This window comes from Ambystoma mexicanum, chromosome 7q, assembly GCF_040938575.1.
Source record: "Ambystoma mexicanum isolate Mex_15411 chromosome 7q, UKY_AmexF1_1, whole genome shotgun sequence".
NCBI classification, from domain to species: domain Eukaryota; kingdom Metazoa; phylum Chordata; class Amphibia; order Caudata; family Ambystomatidae; genus Ambystoma; species Ambystoma mexicanum.
The window spans coordinates 999174343-999196620 of NC_090941.1; the positions used below are offsets into that span (position 1 = coordinate 999174343).

At 45.2% G+C, this 22278-nt stretch overlaps 1 protein-coding gene across 1 annotated transcript in view; it reads left to right on the forward strand.

The window, feature by feature from the left end:
- The window catches only part of CHRDL2 (chordin like 2), a 719513-nt gene that overhangs the window by 521667 nt on the left and 175568 nt on the right, over window positions 1–22278 (forward strand). The window contains exons 5-6 of the mRNA XM_069640163.1: window positions 2462–2555; window positions 18831–18886. Coding sequence (XP_069496264.1) covers window positions 2462–2555; window positions 18831–18886 — 150 coding nt within the window. The remainder of the gene's footprint in view (window positions 1–2461; window positions 2556–18830; window positions 18887–22278) is intronic.

A 22278-nucleotide genomic window follows, 5' to 3' on the forward strand; every position in this document is an offset into this window, starting at 1 on the left:
AGAGAGCCTTCGGTTGCTGAATACACAGACAATATAGAAAACAATGAAGGGTGGCATGTATAGCTGAACAGGGGATATATTATGTTGAGGTTTGTTCGTAACATTAAGCAAGGATATTGCTATTTCGAGACAAGGCCCCCATTTGAAGCACAATTTATTCGTTTTATTAAAAGTGTTCCTTTTCATTTCTGCTTGGAAAACACACGGCTAAGGTCAGGGAAGAAGGGAGGATGGGATGTTGTTAGCTGAAGCTGTGAAAAACGTCTGGGTCCAATACTCTAAACTTGCAACAGTTATTTTCGTTCCAGACAATAACTAGATGAATAGTCAAAGCTTTGATCGCCAGGTGCACCAGGGTCTATGTAACAACATTGCCAAAGATACAAAGCTAAGTTGCATACACAGTGCCCCCAACAAGAAGTTAGTGCCATTGTACCCATGGTAGGACGTATTGGTTAAGACCAATAAATATGAGAAATTGTTTGCTGCACACAGGGCCTCCATCGTGTTTTTTTTATAAAACAGCTATTCATCCCATGGCCGAAATAGAAGACTGCACCTGCACTGGCAATATGTATCAAGATGGGAGTTGCAGAGCTGTTCAAGGTTAGAGAACGGTCTAGGATCATTGCGTCCCGAGCATAGGAATTGAGATGGGAATATTTGTTCTTTCTTGAAGCCAGGTTTTGGTCGCCCTGTTCACATTAATTGCTAATTGGGTTGTCTCGGAGGGATGCAACATCCAAGGTCACCCTGAGACATGCCAACCAAATGGCATAAGACTGTTTTTTTTTTTATCTCTGTCAGCATGAAATCTGCCAACCAATGAAAGAGTGAGTTAATGATGTTCATGGTGATGACTTTACATGTGATGAGTTGGAAATAGTGGATTAGCCAATGATAGATTCCAGTGTATAGGGTTCTATAGGATCTTGATTAGAGTGGCCAATGGTGATGTTAGGATTTTATGAAATGTTGTTTTTTGGAATTATGTACATTATGTGGTTTGTCGCCTTACATTCCTTGGGCTGATGTGGGTGGGTTGAGATGAGATAGAGTCCAGCTTCACTTCACTGATGAGTCCCAACTAGGCCGAAACATGTGTCTGGGGTTGCTGTTGGTACTCTTATTTAGAGGAGAACTGTCTAGCATTTCAATGCTGGACTGTCCTTGTGGATGGAACAAAGATTGAAATGCTAATGGATATTTCTCCTCTGTGAAAGGTACAGTGAGCTAAAATGTGGTTGTAGACCCTCCTGTGTGGGCACCTTCCCATAGCACAGGGTATTTGGCCATGTGTGTTCTCGGTAGAGGGGCTTCCAGACTTTTTTCTACTGTAACAGGTGCACTGGATGAGCTGACTCAATCCCCCAGCCCTCTAGGGTGGATAAACTTGGCACCACTAATACCGACAATTACAGAGCTTACAAATAGGTGGAAATCGGCCTGAAGAGCCATGTAAATATGTGATGTTGTGATCAACTGTATGGTGAAAGACAGAATCTAAAGCTGCCCACATTTGAATCTATGATCTGTGCTTTGCACATAGATGTCTGCAGAATGTCTGTTAACCCACTGAGCTATCTTATAGGGTGTGGGCCCCAAAGTACCTTGAACTTCCATCTTTGCGCCTCCAATTACCTTGAATCTCTCTGCCTCGTCGAACTGCCTTCGAGATTTAAGAGCAGTCATAATGGTTCTCAAACACACAATTTTTTGTTTATTTAAATGTTTTGATTTGTATTTCTTATAACGCACCACTCGTCCTCAGGCCTCAGTGCACACAAACAAAAACCAGATAAGACAAAAACAACACAAGAGGTGTCAGAACTCACAGCATTCAGGGTCCAGGTGGGTCAAAGTTAGTAATGGTATCAAATTTGAATTAGTCACTAGAACGTAATTGTTTCTCGGGGGAAATTTTGAGTGGGCTGTGAACCTCTTTTTAGGAAGTTCACAAACAAGTAGACAAAATGTACAGCTCTACATCTTTTAGCACCTTTTTTGAAATTGTGCAGCACAATTGAAAATGTCATATATTGCATTTTGGGTTGCAAGCATAAAATCGCTGCAAGCCGAAGGGTGTCGTAAATGAACTGTACTCATCTAATTTAAAAAGAAATATTTGAAAGCTGGAAATGAAGAAATAGGAACACTTTGCATTCAGTCTATATCGTCAGTAATAAAAAGTATACGATTCAACAAATGTACATGATGTTCCAACCTTCCGTTGTTTTAGAATAGCTATTCTGATGTCACAAGTAGAGCGATGAGTACATTGTATAATCATATGAGTAATCCATACATACAGCCAAGTTTACTCTCTTGCTAAAATGTTGTGACTATTTTGTGGGATTCTCAGCTTTGGCACTGCACCACTTTCCAGCAATTAGAAGAGTTCATTTTCAGCTGTGCATCACAGACCTCTAACCATGTCCTTCCTCTATTTTGTGTCTCCTAGGATGGACAGATTTACTGTGGTTTGGTGACCTGCCCAGAGCTAGTGTGCGCCTCCCCTGTGTCTGTTCCAGATTCCTGCTGCCCAGTCTGCAAAGGTGAGGGGTGACCAGGGAGCACATTGAAATACACAAGTGCCTAATGTGTGGTGTACTCCTTTTGCCTTTTCTAATTGAGTGCAGCAACCAAATTAGAGACTTCCAGGTACATCGTTCCGAGCCAAATACCACTATATTGGAAACTACATTATTTTTCTGGAACAAATTTATCAAATATGTTCCGTCGTGCTGCTTGTACTCCAAAGATCCGAAAGTGTTCTCTCAAACCGGTGCAAGCGCTTCCTGACATAACTCTCACTCCTGTGAATCTCTACTCTTATTTCTATCTGAATGATTGACAACCATCTTTAATTTAGAAAAGCCTTGAAAAATGTCCTCCTCCAAGAGTAAGCAAAAACAAAGAGGTGATGGCTGGAAGGTTTAGAATGAATCTGAACCACTGGCATTGCTCTGGGCAACCCTCCAGACCATTGTTCTTTACCTGCCAAGCCATTAAAGAAGGGAGAAGACCATATGTAAATCAGGCGTGGCCCCACACCAAAGGGGTAGTCCCGCCCAAACTGCTAGGTCAAATCCCTACTGCACGAGACCACAAGCATCCCCAAACATATTTCAGCCTTGTTTGGCCTCATCAGTGAGGAGTAGCTTGGGTCTCTAGGCCCAGCAGGCACAGGAACCACGTAGGAGCTTGCCAATCCCACTCTGGGTGACAAAGCAAAACAAAGAGGTGATGGCTGGAAGGTTTAGAATTTACTACCCTAAACAAAACAAGCACAATAAAATATTTCAGACAATTTCTTTATGGTTCATTCTCTTTCTGCCTATGTGCATAATAGGTCAGAGAACAAGACAACAATGCATCATGTCTAACTTGACCTGTGTGGTGAGACTACGTTGCAGCATGGATCCCAGCCCATGGGGCAGGGGAATATAATTGAAATGCCCCATGTGGTAGTGTGGCATGTCATTCAGGAATGCCGTTGAGCGTTGTCTATGTGTTGATGTAAAGTAGGATTATCCATTTAATTCACATAATTATGTAAAATCTGTGTGCGGGATAGCTAGACAGTCAAATGGAAAGCACTCTACTTCCTCACACTCTCTCATTGCTCTGATCATAAATATTGCAAGATGTTGCACCTCTGAGATATGATGACAGGAAGTGCTTTGTAATCATGTATTGCCAGAACCCGTCTGAGGACACTTGCATGCTATGCACGCTCACTGGCCAGTGGCCCGATCAAGTGGCAACAACATATCAGCGTACTATGCTGCCTCTAACTGTTGTGCTATTGCATAGCACCAACAGATGTAGCTGTCGTGGTTGCTCCATAATAGTTAGAGTTCACATTCATGGTTATGTTGCTGGCAGTGCATATGATCCGTACATGCAAGGAATGCCAGTGTCCTGGTGCTGTACAAGTGCTCTCTGGCTGCAAGGGAAAGAGGGCCACATGGGTGCAATAAATGGCGCCTGTGAAGGCAGCATGAAGCAAGACACAGACAGCAGATTCAAAGTTCAAAATAAGCAGTTTTATTAACTTAAATGTCAGGATGCAAAAATGCCTAACTTGCCCTATGCTAAGGTGGGATATCCCTACCTTAAGAAAACTAAGGAAAGTCTGAGTCAAAAGAGTTCAACTGAAGAATCTGTCTGTGTCCAAAAACCTATACTTGCCCTCACAACTAAATCTGTACAAAATAATGGCGATGCCAGCAACCAAAAAAAGAGAACAGTGTTTGACACACAGTTCTGAGCTTCTTGCAGCTTTCTTTCAGCTCCCTTCCCCAAGTGTAAAGCAGTTGCACAAAAAGCTCTCAACATTACCTTCATTGGACTTGAGATCTAACAGTCTAAATCTGGACCCAGGGTTCCCTTCCCCAAGTCAGGACTCGGGGTTTCCTTCCCCAAGATTTAAGTAACACTGTTCAAAAAGCAAAGCATCTTTGTTTTCTAAATGTAAAGTTACAAACTTCAAGTTTTCAAACAGCAGTTCCTTTAGTTTGTAGTTTTCACACAAGTGGACATCAATATTCCTTGTAAATTAAAGTTCCACTGCAATTGTAGCTTCAGCACCCTTTATTTGTATGTTGCTTAAAGTCACATTCAATTTAGAGCTTAACATGCTGTGGTTTGCTTATCCTTTAAAGTTGTATTAATCTCAGCATTTTAACATACAATGGTTTGCTTGGATTTGTGGCTCTGTTCCTTTTCTGGGTTCAAATGTTTTAATTCTAATAGTTGACAATGTTTTGATTCAGTTCGGTATTCAATAATTGTTAAGTCTGCTTATAACTCATTTGCACTTTTTCTGTTGTTGAATAAGCATTTGTTTCACTTGAATTGATTTACTTTGCTTTGAAGCGCTTCACTTGTGTATAAGTGCTCTGCAAATAAACAATTACAATTGCAAAGTTCGGTATTCAATCATTGTTAAGTTTGCTTGTTACTCATTTATACTTCTCTGTTGTTGAATATGTGTTTATTCACAATTGAATGGCCCAGTGTTTGGAGACCTTGGAAAATGTGTTTGTTGACACACACAGCCTCTGTGATACAAAGTAGCCTCAGCTCTTAGCTAATAAAATGAAGGATCATAGACTTTTGAAAACGTGCTCATTCAAGGGATGCAACCACTCCGATACAAAGTATTCAGTGCATAATAAAGTTTACACACTTGCACACAGAGCTTCCCATTCATTAGGAACTCACTCGTCACGTTCACAGTTCTTTTTGCAGCACGGATCATAAGGCCTTCTACTTTTAGTGTCTGGGCTCCGGCTCATGCCCTTCAGCTACCCCTGTGTTGGTCCTCTCACACAGGGGAACAAGCACTTCAAGCAACAAGGAAAGGGGCAGCCTCCCCACATGGCTCCCTTCTTCGTGTTCAGCCAGCTTCAGGGAATCCCAGCTACCACAGCATGCTTCAATGGAACGCCTCTCTCCTTAGTTCTCAGCATCTTGGCGTTCTGATCCAGCTGCTTACACCGGGCTCCTGGCTGCTTCTCTTGTTGCTCTCTTTTTCACTGGGCAGGTCTCCTTTTATAAACCTGCAGCCCCTTGACAGGCTGAAGGTGAGGCTGGCCAATTAGTCCTGCCTGACCACAATCAAAGGGACCTGCCTGACCTTCACAGTTTTCAGTAGACATCTTCCTCATCCCAGTACCAGAGTGGTAAAAGGGCATAGTTTAAGAAGGATTAGACCAGAGAGATTGTGCTTATACACCTTGCTTTGCATTAGAAGACATTTTAAACCAACAAATAAATCACCAGAACCCTCACATTGAACAGAAAATAAACATAACGAAAAAATACCACATCAAACACATCCTTAATTCAATTTCCTGACAGTCCCTGCCGACACGTGTTTCGACCCAAACAGTCTTTGTGAAGGCAAACAATGGGCTTTGAATTCCTACAATTATCTTACATTACATCTCTAGATAAACACATTACAGATATTCATCCGTATAAAAACATATCAATCCAGAAAAAATTCCATCATGACATATATAAACAGTAACATATGATCATGTTCCAACGTATATCAAATTATATCAAATTGTAGGGATATAGACAGACATCAAAACAGACAAGTAAACAGAAAAGAGAAAAAAAGATGTTTACGTCAGCTTGGATGGATCTAATTGAGACATGGGTTCACAATACAGATTGCCATGCAATTATGTTATCAAGGCGTACCCTATATATTAACATGTGAGTAATGCTGTAATGTGTGTCCCACAGTCTTAAATGCAAGCACTCTGATACAATCATGTCCAATATCGTATTGAGTGCAGCCACAAACCCCCACTCCCAAGTGTTCCAAATAGCCTGTTGCACCTTTTATTCAATCGTTGCTTATGTGAAGTGAAACCAATTAGGCAATCAAAAAGTGTGGTAGTAGTATGCGACTAGCCATGAAACATGCTTGCGGCTAATATGTGACTATGTGAATATGTGAATATTATGCAATTCCACACTAGCCAAATGGGGCCGGTACTAATCTACATGAGATGTAAAGTCTCCTAAATCAGGTCCTCATAATCTGCGGTTCCTGAGTGCTGGATAAGCATCACGGACCACTGCAAAATGGCTGCCTAATACCAAGACGTGCATGAGTTGCGTGCTGATGTCATTGCGTGTTGATGCGTATGACATCATAAAAGTAAACAGACCAACACGATGCACGTATTTTCATGATAAAGATGTCTAAATATATTTACCCATAAAGAAGTTAAATCCAATGTGTCAAAACGCAGGAGTGTAGTTAAATTTGTACGTGAAAGTGGAATGCTAATATGTCCACAAGGGAAAAGTAAAGTGTTGTGTTGTAAGTCTCCTCCGTACACTCGTAATCAATTAATGGTTACTCCTAAACAACAAAATATCTCTTTATGTTACTAAGTGTAATATTGAAATGCCCTTCAGTTTAACACTTCCATTATTATTGATGATGTAAATGACAGTAATAAGGGATTTTTATAATGAGGGAGCAGTCAGCCATAGAGAATGACTCTATATTTTTCCATGAAGAGGCAGTAAATAAATGCACAGTAATGCGCGTACAAATCCCGAATTCAGAAGTAGCACAAGATGAGGACATTCTGATAAGTGATAGAGGACATTAGGTAGGAGGCGGCTCAGCCCACTTTGCCTGGGTGGAAGAAGAGCAAATCCCTCCAAGTCATGGACTTAGAAGAGAGACAACACACAATGTAGAGGAGCGGGACATTAGAAATTCCCAGTCTCCCAGTCAAACTGAAACAAGGATGGTGACCAGGGTTTAGATTATCCTCTGTCTGTCACCAGGCAAGGGTGTGGACACCAGTGATACCAAAGAGAAACCTGCCATAGCCAGAGAGTATGAAGGAATGGATAAAGCAATGGAAGACACTGATTGAAGCAACGTGTGTAAGGGTAGACTGGAACGCCCGAGTCTGGGCAGAACAGATAGGCTGGGAAGTCCTGCACCCAATAACGGAAATAGTCAGAGTAAATGGCAGAGGCCCGCTTTATTAACAATCCACATAAAGGCGGGACAACATACTAACAAAATAGTTGTGTGCTCTCGCTTTTCTCAAGCATAACAATAGCTTAAAACCAACAAATATGTCACCATTGATGTTGCATTACAATCTTGGTTACAAAAACCTACGGGGTGACGTGGATTGGTTAAGGGGATTGTCTACATATAGAAAATATATGGGTTGGTCCTTCCATTGGCTTTAGTTTATCTGATAGCTCCACCTGGGTCCACCTCCGGATTGATAAGAGAGAATACATGTCATCTTTAAAGTTGACTATTGGTTACTGCCACATGTCCTAGGCCTTACGAAAATAAGAGTTTTCATTGGTCGATACCTTGCTCACCAACCTTGGCTGTGGCTGGTCATCAGCAGATGAACTAAAAATGGGAGTGAGTGGTGAGAAGTCCAAGATCTGCTTTCTTCCAATTAATAAGCTATCCTTATCCCTAGGCCATGAGCCAGAAATATCCCCCTCTACTCCCCAGACCTTCTACCCTCCAATGAGCCAACCCAGTGTCATCAAAGTATTTGTGTGTGGCTACAAATATCACAAATTACAGATCACATGACAGTGCATGCCTGCTCATGGATTACTGGGAAGCAATGTTGACTTTTAACGGTGTGCAGTCAAAATATCGAAAAAAAAAGTCGAAAGACAAAAATGTCGAAAAATAAATGTCGGAAAAAAAAGTTGGATTCCTCTTTTTTTAATTATATATCTATTTTGCGGTCCGGGAATAAAAAAAAATGGGTAAAACAAAAAAAAAAAAAAAAAGGGGGGGTTGGGGGGGAACCCCCCATTTCGAAAAAAAAACGTCATAAAAAAAATGTGACTTTTTTTTCGACCTTTTTTTTCGACATTTTGACTTTCAACCTTTTTTTTTCGATTATATCACTATAAACCCCTTTTAACCTCGTGTTATTCTCATTTGTGTAAAGATCAGGTTTTAAATGGCTGGAGGGATTAATAAATCCCTGCTGGGAAATGTCCAATCTGCATTACTTTTCCAGCACTACTAGAACAATGGTGCAACCAGGATGTTGTTGCAGTCTGAATGTCACTAGCCCAGAGTGGGGGAAAATGTCCCTTTCCTTAGGGACATGTGGACTAGTGACCATAACTTTGCAGTTCAACTACCAGTTGACAGGAATCCCTAGGGCGGCAGCAGGGATATGCTATTAAGCAAAGCCTGTGCTTGGAGGTTTTTGATGGCAAGGCCCCTTGGAGAGGTTCCCCTCTGGAAAAAGGTAGAGAAGGTAGTGAAACAACAGTTTACTTTCTGAAAGTTACAACTGGGCTTTGCTGCACCTCAAAATGGGTCCTATGCCCACGGCCCACTTATGGTTGGCCTGACTTGGTTTGTGTCTTGCTTCAATGGTGGGGCCAGGGGAGGAGCAGGGGGGTGGCAAGGTCACTCCCTCCTTGTGCCAAGTGCACCCCCGCAGCCTCAGCCTCCTGATGGCCCCCTATTATCTGCTAACCTTGCATTGTGATGTGTGCAATTTTTCACAGAAAGGGAAGGAGCAACAGCCCATAGACCCTCATTATGGGTTAGGAGGATTTTGTCAGGAATTTCTGGGTGCCGTAAGGGCCATTACCGCTTGTGGATTTGGAGGTCAGCATGCCTCCATCTGATTATGGTACAAAATGCTGGTTGTGCAGTAATGTTGATTTCTGGGTGCAGGAGATGCAAAAGGAGTGCCTGTGATCATGGAAAAGAACATTACGGTATGTGAAAATTATGCTGCCGCCTGTGTGCACGGAGCAAGAAGTGGTGCTGTAGCCATTTGGCAATCAGAGGCCATTTTGAAGTTTACCTTTGGAGCAGCCATGCATGGAAAAGGAGTGGACAATACAGCCCAAGACCTACTGGAGGAGTTGCTGGTGGGTGTGGCAACCAGGGAGCATTTTGTATTTTCCAATAAAAAGCTGGAAGTACGGGCTGAGGAGGCTCTTCTGGTGTTGGAAACCTCTTACCCAATCACAGCTCAGAAAAGCACCAACTCTGGAAAGCCATCTTGGACAGAATTCTGTCTTTTCCAACCACCCCTGTACCATTGATGAGGTTAAGAAGCTGGCAAAGGATTTTAAGCAGCATGTCTGGGCTTTAGTGATGAACAGCAGACCAAGTCCATAGCCACTGTCGGGGTACAGTGTCACCACAAGCTCTTCCTCCATTGCAGGAGAGGGCTTTGACTGTATTGGATATGACATGCATTACGGGGATTGAGACCAAGGCAGGTAGTGGTGATTACATTTTGAAGATGTCGTATCTCCACTAGAACAGAGACTGCACCAAAGTGTGTTTATGTCCACATGCCATCTGATGAACCACATAGTAGTTTTGTCCGACACAACACTATGCATGGTCACCCATAATATCCTGGGACATTTAATGCCAGACAAATTAAAGGTAAGGAAGCCTAAAAGACCCAGAATATCTAGTGAAATCTGGTCCAAAAGCATGCACGCATGCAAGGCCAGTCTCAACACGCCGCACTGACCCTACCTCAACTGCTGCTGTCACCATCAAATGCTCTACTGTCACCATCTCTGCAACCATTATCATTGCCTCTGCCCACCCTCTGTCCCTATCCCTGCAGCACCAGCAGGTGGCCGGAGCATATGTGACACCTGCATCATCCCTCTCATCATGAGCTGTGATTTGATAACCATCATCCTGAACATGCAGGTGACCGGAGGATATGTGACATCTGCATCATCCCTCTCATCATGAGCTGTGATTTGATAACCATCATCCTGAACATGCAGGTGGCCGGAGGATATGTGACATCTGCATCATCCGTATCATCATGAGCTGTGATTGGATAACCATCATCCTGAACATGCAGGTGGCAGGAGGATATGTGACATCTGCATCATCCCTACCATCATGAGCTGTGATTGGATAACCATCATCCTGAACATGCAGGTGGCCGGAGGATAGGTGACATCTGCATCAGCCCTACCATCATGAGCTGTGATTTGATAACCATCATCCTGAACATGCAGGTGGCCGGAGTATATGTGACACCTGCATCATCCCTCTCATCATGAGCTGTGATTTGATAACCATCATCCTGAACATGCAGGTGGCCGGAGGATATTTGACATCTGCATCATCCCTCTCATCATGAGCTGTGATTTGATAACCATCATCCTGAACATGCAGGTGGCCGGAGGATATGTGACATCTGCATCAGCCCTATCATCATGAGCTGTGATTGGATTACCATCATCCTGAACATGCAGGTGGCCAGAGGATATGTGACATCTGCATCATCCCTATCATCATGAGCTGTGATTGGATAACCATCATCTTGAACATGCAGGTGGCCGGAGGATGTGTGACATCTGCATCATCCCTATCATCATGAGCTGTGATTGGATAACCATCATCCTGAACATGCAGGTGGCCGGAGGATGTGTGACATCTGCATCATCCGTATCATCATGAGCTGTGATTGGATAACCATCATCCTGAACATGCAGGTGGCAGGAGGATGTGTGACATCTGCATCATCCCTTCCATCATGAGCTGTGATTGGATGACCATCATCCTGAACATGCAGGTGGCCGGAATATATGTGACATCTGCATCAGACCTATCATCATGAGCTGCGATTTGATAACCATCATCCTGAACATGCAGGTGTCCGGAGGATATGTGACATCTGCATTATCTCTATTATCATGAGCTGTGATTGGATAACCATCATCCTTAACATGCAAGTGGCCGGAGGATATGTGACATCTGCATCATCCCTATCATCATGAGCTGTGATTGGATAACCATCATCCTGAACATGCAGGTGGCCGGAGGATATGTGATATCTGCATCATCCCTACCATCATGAGCTGTGATTGGATAACCATCATCCTGAACATGCAGGTGGTCGGAGGATATGTGACATCTGCATCAGACCTATTATCATGAGCTGTGATTTGATAATCATCATCCTGAACATGCAGGTGGCCGGATGATATGTGACATCTGCATCATCCCTATCATCATGAGCTGTGATTGGATAACCATCATCCTGAACATGCAGGTGGCCGGAGGATATGTGACATCTGCATCAGCCCTATCATCATGAGCTGTGAATGGATAACCATCATCCTGAACATGCAGGTGGCCGGAGGATATGCGACATCTGCATCAGATCTATCATCATGAGCTGTGATTTGATAACCATCATCCTGAACATGCAGGTGGCCGGATGATATGCAACATCTGCATCATCCCTATCATCATGAGCTGTGATTGGATAACCATCATCCTGAACATGCAGGTGGCCGGAGGATATGTGACATCTGCATCCGCCCTATCATCATGAGCTGTGATTGGATAACCACCATCCTGAACATGCAGGTGGCCGGAGGATATGTGACATCTGCATCATCCCTATCATCATGAGCTGTGATTGGATAACCACCATCCTGAACATGCAGGTGGCTGGAGGATATGTGACATCTGCATCATCCCTACCATCATGAGCTGTGATTGGATAACCACCATCCTGAACATGCAGGTGGCTGGAGGATATGTGATATCTGCATCATCCCTACCATCATGAGCTGTGATTGGATAACCATCATCCTGAACATGCAGGTGGCTGGAGGATATGTGATATCTGCATCATCCCTACCTTCATGAGCTGTGATTGGATAACCATCATCGTGAACATGCAGGTGGCCGGAGGATATGTGACATCTGCACCAGACTTATTATCATGAGCTGTGATTGGATAACCATCATCCTGAACATGCAGGTGGCCGGATGATATGTGACATCTGCATCATCCCTATCATCATGAGCTGTGATTGGATAACCATCATCCTGAACATGCAGGTGGCCGGCGGATATGTGACATCTGCATTATCCCTATCATCATGAGCTGTGATTTGATAACCATCATCCTGAACATGCAGGTGGCCGGAGGATATGTGACATCTGCATCATCCCTATCATCATGAGCTGTGATTTGATAACCATCATCCTGAACATGCAGGTGGCCGGAGGATATGTGACATCTGCATCATCCCTATCATCATGAGCTGTGATTGGATAACCATCATCCTGAACATGCAGGTGGCCGGAGGATATGTGACATCTGCATCATCCCTATCATCATGAGCTGTTATTGGATAATCATCATCCTGAACATGCAGGTGGCAGGAGGATATGTGACATCTGCATCATCCCTCCCATCATGAGCTGTGATTGGATAACCATCATCCTGAACATGCAGGTGGCCGGAGGATATGTGACATCTGCATCAGACCTATTATCATGAGCTGTGATTGGATAACCATCATCCTGAACATGCAGGTGGCCGGAGGATATGTGACATCTGCATCATCCCTATCATCATGAGCTGTGATTGGATAACCATCTTCCTGAACATGCTGGTGGCCGGAGGATATGTGACATCTGCATCATCCCTACCATCATGAGCTGTGATTGGATAACCATCATCCTGAACATGCAGGTGGCCGGAGGATATGTGACATCTGCATCAGACCTATTATGAGCTGTGATTTGATAACCATCATCTAGAACATGCAGGTGGCCGGAGGATATGTGACATCTGCATCATCCCTATCATCATGAGCTGTGATTGGATAACCATCATCCTGAACATGCAGGTGGCCGGAGGATATGTGACATCTGCATCATCCCTACCATCATGAGCTGTGATTGGATAACCATCATCCTGAACATGCAGGTGGCCGGAAGATATGTGACATCTGCCTCATCCCTACCATCATGAGCTGTGATTGGATAACCATCATCCTGAACAGGACGACGGGGATGATACTGTGTTCTTTTTTGTGCCAATGTCAGACCTTTTGGTTCTTTCTCTCTTTCAGTCGCTCCCTTTCTCTCTTTTCCCTGATTTTACTACTCTCTCCTGGTTCCCTCTGGCCATCCTCCCCCCACTCTCTCTTCTTCTGTTTGCTCACCCTCTCCTTGCCCCTGCCCTCACCTCTCTCCTCACCCTCGCCCCTCTTCTCTCCTCGCCTCTCTCCTCATCCCTCACCACTCTCCTCATCTCTCTTCTCACCCCTCACCTCTTTCCTCACAACACCCACTCACCCTTCTCACTCCAATCACTCTGCCACACTCTCTCTTACTAACAGCATCAAACTCACAAACCGGTACCACTCACTCTCACAGATTGCACCTCAACTGTACTATGCACACATTCTGCCATAAACTCCTCCGCACTCATCCCCACAGTCGCGCCTCTGCCTGGTCTCGCGGTCCACCTCCACGCTTTCTGACCTCACCCACACTCTCACATCCACTCCTTTCCTTTTTATTTTGTTCTCCTCCCCGCTCTTTCACGCTCCCCTTCCATTGCTTCTAATGCCCAACTGACTCTGCTTTCCAAACTATGGCTTCTCTTTCCCCAGGGGCCAGGGTGTACAGGTGACACGTCTCATCCCTTTCCCCATGCAGGTTAGGTTAGTTTGCTGGCTCTGTGATGCGCTGCGGGTCTTGCGTCTCAGGTTCTCTCGGTAACTGTGAGTTGTTAGCTGGTTTTCTGAACTCGGAATTGCTAGTTTCCGGTATTGTTGTGTAGACTGTGTTGTGCGCCCGGCCTCTCCCTCTGTCTGTTTGGTTTGTTCATTAGTCGCTGCTGGGACTTTTGATACGGGGGTCCTGTAAGACAAAAGAGATCATTGAGGCCAGACACGTTATGGGGAGGCATCCTGTGACAGAAGGTGGTACCAGTGTTTCCAATGAAGAGACATGACAGGGTTTCTGGGACTGGGCCCCCACAACACCCACTTTGGGAGGATAGCTCAGGGGCAACGGGCTCGTCTTGCTTCCACGGAGCAGCACAGGTTTGATCCCCGGGTCCGCGCTTAGAAAACGTTGGGTATTAAACGCTTGATAAATAACCAATTACAATTACTTCCTGCCTCTGGTACAGTGCTGACTCCAGCGTCTGCCCTGTTTGTCCTCCTGCCCCAGATTGGGAGGGGCCCTCACTCGCCATGGCAGGGTCCTATCCCGTACCACGTCACACTCCTTCTTTGCTCATCGAGCCTCTTTGCCGCACTGACATGCACTATCTTGCTCTCCACAACGCCATCTCCTAACTCTCTCCCTCACCTCTCCAAAATATATGGCCCATTTTCTAGCCCAGCAGGTTTACCTGCGTACATGGTGTGTGTGTATATGAATTCAGCTGCGATCTCACTGTGTGCAATTCTGCTGCTAGGAAACCCAGTGAAGTATTATGAAACCCCCATCTCTGGTTTGCGTTCCAAAAAAGTTCTACATCATGTCAGAGCCGGGGTTCCTTTGTCAGGGTCTTTGACTTACAGTTTCTGACAGCACACGACCAGGCATGCACCAATAAAATTCTCATCCCACTTAATGTGGGCCACAGGGATGTCTTGACTGTGTCTAAGGGTGCTCACATTTGTAGGCATGGGTGCCCCTGTAATTGAAGGGCTGTATGGATCTCTGGAGTTCAGCGTCACATTCCCTTTCCTCATAGGGGCAATAAGTTACACTTTACCCCTTCCTGTAATCCAAGGAAGCTGTTAGAGACTCACCAGAGGACTGTGGACATGCTGACCTCTTGCCAGTTTACTCTTCAGTTTCCCCTCCTTTTCCTCTAGACCAAGGGTACCATGGCCCATTCGGCTTCTGAATCTATTAGGGCGCTGGGTTTTTTGTGTGTCTGGTGTCAGGTTTCAAACTGGGACTGTTGATGGACTGCCTGGGGTCCCTGAGTGCTCTTGTATGTACCTCCTCCATGAACAAGGTAATTGATCAGGTAGTTTGACCTGGCACCTATGCCACATCGGTCCCATCACCCATCATTCAGCATAGTACTTCGTGAGAGTGTCAGCATTCAGCATGGAACTTCGTGACAGTGGCAGCATGCAGCATGGTACTTCCTGACAGTGGCAACATTCAGCATGGGACTTCCTGACAGTGGCAGCATTCAGCATGGGACTTCGAGACAGTGGCAGCACTCAGCATGGGACTTCCTGATAGTGGCAGCATTCCGCATGGGACTTCGAGACAGTTGTAGCATTCAGCATGGGACTTCCTGACAGTGGCAGCATTCAGCATTGGACTTTGTGACAGTGGTAGAATTCAGCATGGGCCTTCCTGACAGTGGCAGCATTCAGCATGGGACTTTGTGACAGTGGCAGCATTCAGCATGGGACTTCCTGACAGTGGCAGTATTCAGCATGGGTCTTTGTGACAGTGGCAGCCTTCAGCATGGGACTTTGTGACAGTGGCAGCATTCAGCATGGAACTTCATGACAGTGGCAGCATTCAGCATGGGACTTCGTGACAGTGGCCGCATTCAGCATGGGATTTGTGACAGTGACAGCATTCGGCATGGAACTTGGAGGCAGTGGCAGCATTCAGCATGGAACTTCGTGACAGTGGCAGCATTCAGCATTGGACTTCGAGAAAGTGACAGCATTCAGCATGGAACTTTGTGACAGTGGCAGCATTCAGCATGGGACTTCGTGATATTGTCAGCATTCCGCATGGGACTTCGTGACAGTGGCAGCATTCAGCATGGGACTTCCTGATAGTGTCAGCATTCAGCATGGGACTTCGTAACAGTGACATAAAGGGAGCATGTGAGGGATACCACCCCTAAAAGCACACAAAGGGGTTAACATACACATTCCTCCCTCCATCACTTAGAAAGACTCCCCAAACCCCTCTGTAGAAACACCTCCACACCTTCTCAAAGATATGACCCTACCCTGTTCAACAACCTTTAGGAGCCCAGCAAATCTCACAAAGGCACAAGAAGGGGACAGGGCCTCATATAGACCCTCAAAGTTTATTTGCACGCGAAAGGCTTCTGATTGGCTGCCAGGAGTCTTTCTCTGTAGTTTGGGGTCCTTATTACAGTCTTTTCATTGAGAGATCTGAAATTCAATTTAAGACTGGAATGAGATTTGAGCATCTGGTGATTGGGGCCTTGAATCATCATGCCATTTGAATTTGGCTCCCGGATTCGAGAGAGAGAGAGTGAGGACTGTGGGCAAGCCTGCTGGAGTCCCACAAGCCTCCTGGACCTCCCCAAAGATCTGAGGGGGTGCAGGTCCCTTAAGGGAGGTTTCAGCATATCTAAAACATATCCCACCAGATTTACTTTTATATGTATGATAATCTTCTGTGGTTTTGTTTTCAATAAATACATTCATAATAATAATAATGTTGTTATTTTAATTAGAGTGGCCCAAGTCCAAGCAGGGTGTACTACCCAGGGCAAATTTTATTGTAGTGTAAGTAACTCAGATATGAGATGCTGCAAACAGAACAATGCTGCGTCGGGACCCACTCAGGCCCAATTGCCGAAACCTGGATGTGAAATACATGTAATTGGCACTGTTCCAGGCAACAAAGCATATAGTTGTTTTTGAAATATTTATATTACCCCGGTTACAATTTGAGGCATAGCGAGTTTGAGGACCTATTGTAAGAATGGTGGAATCGGCATTGGTCATCATTCCACCATATTTGTTTACTGTTACAGACACAGTGGCGGTAAATCCACCAGATTACAAGTAGTGGTCAGGTGGTGTTAGCCCCCATTCATGGTTCTCCACAGGACTCCATGGAATTGTTTGAACAATTATCGCTGGTGGTAAATCCATCGGTGGTAATTTTTCCTTTTTCTGAGTGAAAGTGGAGATAAAACCTGCAACCAAGTGCCGGATCTTTTCCTCCACTCTTCCTCTATACCCATAATGTTGTGGTGTGGTAAACATTATGGTAAATTTGTCATCACTAATTTTTTAATGCAACCAAAACCAAAACCACTACCAAAACCAAACATTCAGACAAACGTTCCTGCTTTTGGTTCAATGATGACCTAATCTCACTTAGAAGAACAAAACATGCATTGGAACATGCCTTCAGAAAGCACCCCACCTCAGAGTCAGAAAAAGCCTACCAGGACATAGACAAAACCTACAAAACAGTCATTTTTACCCACAAATCCAATGCTTTTAATACCAGGATTAGCAATGCCACCTCTGACTCAAAATAATTATTCTCAATTCTAAAAGAATTGGGAAAACTCAGCTCCAACCATGAACTCTATTATCCCTAGCAAAGAGTGGTGTACCACTATCCAAGACGCTCTAGCAGCTAAGGTAGAACGACTGCAAAACAAAATCACAACCAAAAAGCAATTACTAGCAGATAAACCTGCTATTCTTAATCTGACCCTGACACCTCATGAGAATACCAGTTCCCTCTTCCATTTCACACCAGTCTCCCAAAACCTAGTATTTGACACCATATCCAAACTCAAAGCCTCCAACTGCAAAGGTGACTCAGTCCCAGCATCAGTAGTCAAATCTTGTGCCCAGACCCACTTTGAATAATTTTCCATTTTTTGTTTTATTTTGGCGGGTTTGCCCCATGCTCTTCCTTCCCCTTCACTGCCATCGCACCCCAAAACCCCAAACCCCGGTTTTACCCCATAACCCTCAAATACATGTACCAAATTTAAAGTAATTAGAAGTGTTTGCAACAGAGTGAATTACCACAAAGTAACTTACTTCATTGAAACAACGGGAGACGCCAAGAGCGCCCTCCAAGAGTATTTAGTGGCATATGCAACAATGATTTGGAAACAGATTACCGTGAATTGAACGAATTAGAAATGTTTGAAGGATAAAAAACGGAAAGTAATTTGAACGAAAATCACTTTCGATTTTCACTCCCCCGAACAACCCACTGCCCCTCACCCCCTTACTTACCTCTTGGTGGCACACCTCCTTGTGTGCCGCCGTCTCCTTCTTCCGTCGCCAACGCTGGTTCCCTTCACTTACGTGAATGGGAGCCGGCGCTGCAGGGTCCTTTTTTTCTCCAAATTGTATTGCATAGGGAGCGGGGACACCCCCGCAACCCCGATGGCATTATAGTGCACGTGGGTAGGGGGAACACCCCTGCACCCCAGTGTCCCTTGTTCACTATAATGACACCGAACGAGAGATTTATTCGACATTTTCGCTGTGGTACTTTTTACAGCCGATTTTCGAATCGATCTCCCATTCGTTTTTTTTGTATTCGATTAAATCTGCCCATACCTTTAGAAACAACTAAAGGAAAAGAACAAACCACACCATTAAAAGCATAACTAAGCAGAATAAGAAAAAAGGGGGGATGATTACACGAAAAGTATTTACCTTGGAAATTGGAAGGTTGCTTCTGTTGAGAATGTCAGTGCTGCCTTAGATCTTATAACAGAGTTTATTTTCTTTTCTTCCAGACATCGCCTATGAAAAGTCTGCAGAGGAGGAACCCCTGCAATTAAACAGAGGTGTTGTACGTGATGTTTACATTTTAAATTACAACCACACTTTTTTGGACAGAGCACCTGGCATGGCAATTGCCCCCTGTTCCTGTGCACTACCACCAGACCACCAATTTAGGGCAATGCAAATACCCCTTAGTTGCAGCCAGTTTGCTCATCATCTGGCTGAGAGAAAAGATGGCATCTCTTGGGAATGTGTCATGTCATTCTGTAGACAGTGTATTCTTTTCATAATGGGGTTCGGCAGATGGGCTTGTGTTGCTGTCCCTGGCGCAGTAGAACATACATGACACGGAAAACAGTGCAGCCTTCTGGGGAGCTTCTATTCTGTCCGGGGGGGGGGGGGGGATACATTGTGAAAACAATAAGTACAATCGCAAGGTGACCGTACAGAGAAAACCGTCGATACGAACACCAACTGGTACAGCGTTATTTTGGGGAGACGGGCTGTGCCAGCAACACCTACAGGCACAGGTTGGTCTCAGAGGTACACCATGTGAGAACAAATTCAAGAGACACAGGATTACCCTATGAAGATGGGTTGTGAGAAGACCACCACCAGATGTGAAGTGACCTCAGACAACAACTTCAAGAGGCACAGGGGCTGGGGGGCTCAGCTAGAGGCATGAGAACATGTGCAATAGGGAAAAGCCGACCTCTGGGAGATATTTTGTAAGAACAACAACTTGCACAGGGAGGCCTCAGGTAAACATATGGGAACATTTGAAATAGGGAAAGGCTGGCCTCAGGCAGACACCTTGTAAGAACAACACCAACTTGCACAGGGGGACCTCAGCTAGTCATATGGGAACATTTGCAATAGGGAAAGGCTGACCTTAGGCAGACACCTTGTAAGAACAACACCAACTTGCACAGGGGGACCTCAGGTAGACATATGGGAACATTTCTAATAGGGAAAGTCTAAACCTTTGGCAGACACCTTGTAAGAACAACAACGCCAACTTGCACAGGGGGACCAACCGTAGACATATAGGAACATTTCCAATAGGGAAAGGTTGACATCAGGCCGACACCTTGCAGGAACAACAACACCAACGTGCACAGGGGGGCCTCACGTAGACATATGGGAACATTTCCAACAAGGAAATGCTGACCTCTGACAGAAACCTTAAAAACAACAAAAACAACTTGAACAGGGGGACCTCAGGTAGACATATGGGAACATGTCCAGTAGGAAAAAGGCTGACCTCTGGCAGACACCTTAAAAACAACAAAAACAACCTGCACAGGGGGACCTCAGGCAGACATATGGGAACATTTGCAAAGGGAAAGCTGACCTCGGGCAGACACCTTGTAAGAACAACACCATCTTACAAAGGGGGTCCTCAGGTAGACCTCTGGTAACATTTGCAATAGGGAAAGGCTGACCTCAGGCAGACACCTTGTAGGAACAACACCAACGTGCACAGGTTGACCTCAGGTAGACATCTGGGAACATTTGCAATAGAGAAAGGCTGACCTCAGGCAGAGACCTTGTAAGAACAACAACACCAACTTGCACAGGGGGACCTCAGGTAGACATTTGGGAACATTTGCAATAGGGAAAGGTTGACCCCAGACAGACACCTTGTAAGAACAACAACACCAACCTGCACAGGGGGTCCTCAGGTAGACATCTGGGAACATTTGCAATAGGGAGAGGCTGACCTCAATCAGACACCTTGTAAGAAGAAGAACACCGACTTGCACAGGGGGACCTCAGGTTGTCATATAGGAACATTTCCAACAGGGAAATGCTGACCTCTGACAGACACCTTAACAACAACAAAAACACCTTGCATAGGGGGACCTCAGGCAGACATACGGGAACATTTCCAACAAGGAAATGCTGACCTCTGACAGAAACCTTAAAAACAACAAAAACAACTTGAACAGGGGGACCTCAGGTAGACATATGGGAACATGTCCAGTAGGAAAAAGGCTGACCTCTGGCAGACACCTTAAAAACAACAAAAACAACCTGCACAGGGGGACCTCAGGCAGACATAGGGGAACATTTGCAAAGGGAAAGCTGACCTCGGGCAGACACCTTGTAAGAACAACACCATCTTGCAAAGGGGGTCCTCAGGTAGACCTCTGGTAACATTTGCAATAGGGAAAGGCTGACCTCAGGCAGACACCTTGTAGGAACAACACCAACGTGCACAGGTTGACCTCAGGTAGACATCTGGGAACATTTGCAATAGAGAAAGGCTGACCTCAGGCAGAGACCTTGTAAGAACAACAACACCAACTTGCACAGGGGGACCTCAGGTAGACATATGGGAACATTTGCAATAGGGAAAGGTTGACCCCAGACAGACACCTTGTAAGAACAACAACACCAACCTGCACAGGGGGTCCTCAGGTAGACATCTGGGAACATTTGCAATAGGGAGAGGCTGACCTCAATCAGACACCTTGTAAGAAGAAGAACACCGACTTGCACAGGGGGACCTCAGGTTGTCATATAGGAACATTTCCAACAGGGAAATGCTGACCTCTGACAGACACCTTAACAACAACAAAAACACCTTGCATAGGGGGACCTCAGGCAGACATACGGGAACATTTGCAATAGGGAAAGGCTGACCTCAAGCAGACACCTTGTAAGAACAACACCACCAACCTGCACAGGGGGTCCTCAGGTAGACACCTGGGAACACTTGCAATAGGGAAAGGCTGACCTCAGACAGACACCTTGTAAGAACAACAACACCAACTTGCATAGGGGGACCTCAGGCAGACATACAGGCACATTTACAATAGGGAAAGGCTGACCTCTGGCAGGCACCTTGTAAGAACAACCACACCAACTCACACAGGGGGACCTTAGGTAGACACCTGGGAACACTTGCAATAGGTAAACGGCTGACCTCAGGCAGACACCTTGTAAGAACAACAACACCAACTTGCACAGGGGGGCCTCAGGCAGAAATATGGGAATATTTCCAATAGCGAAAGGCTGACCTCAGGTAGACACCTTGTAAGAACAACCACACCAACTCACACAGGGGGACCTCAGGTAGTCATTTGGGAACATTTCCAACAGGGAGGGGCAGACCTCTTGGAGATACTTTGCAAGAACACTCCCAACCGGCACAAGTAGGGGCGGGGGGTTGTGGGGGCTAGGTAGACATATGGAAACATTTGCAATGGGTAACCGGTGACCTCTGGGAGGTAGTTTGTGGCAACACCACCAACGTATACATGTGCATGGGCACCTCATGGAGGCAGCTGGATGTGCTCCGCAGTAAGAGTGAAAGAAACACTTGTGTACAGGTGTGTTATAAATGACTTATCATATCACATCATATCGGTTCACCAAAAGCAGAATGTTTGAACACCCATCCCCCATAAGCCTTTTTCCATCAGTGGCACTCACCTCTCCTCATTGCATTGC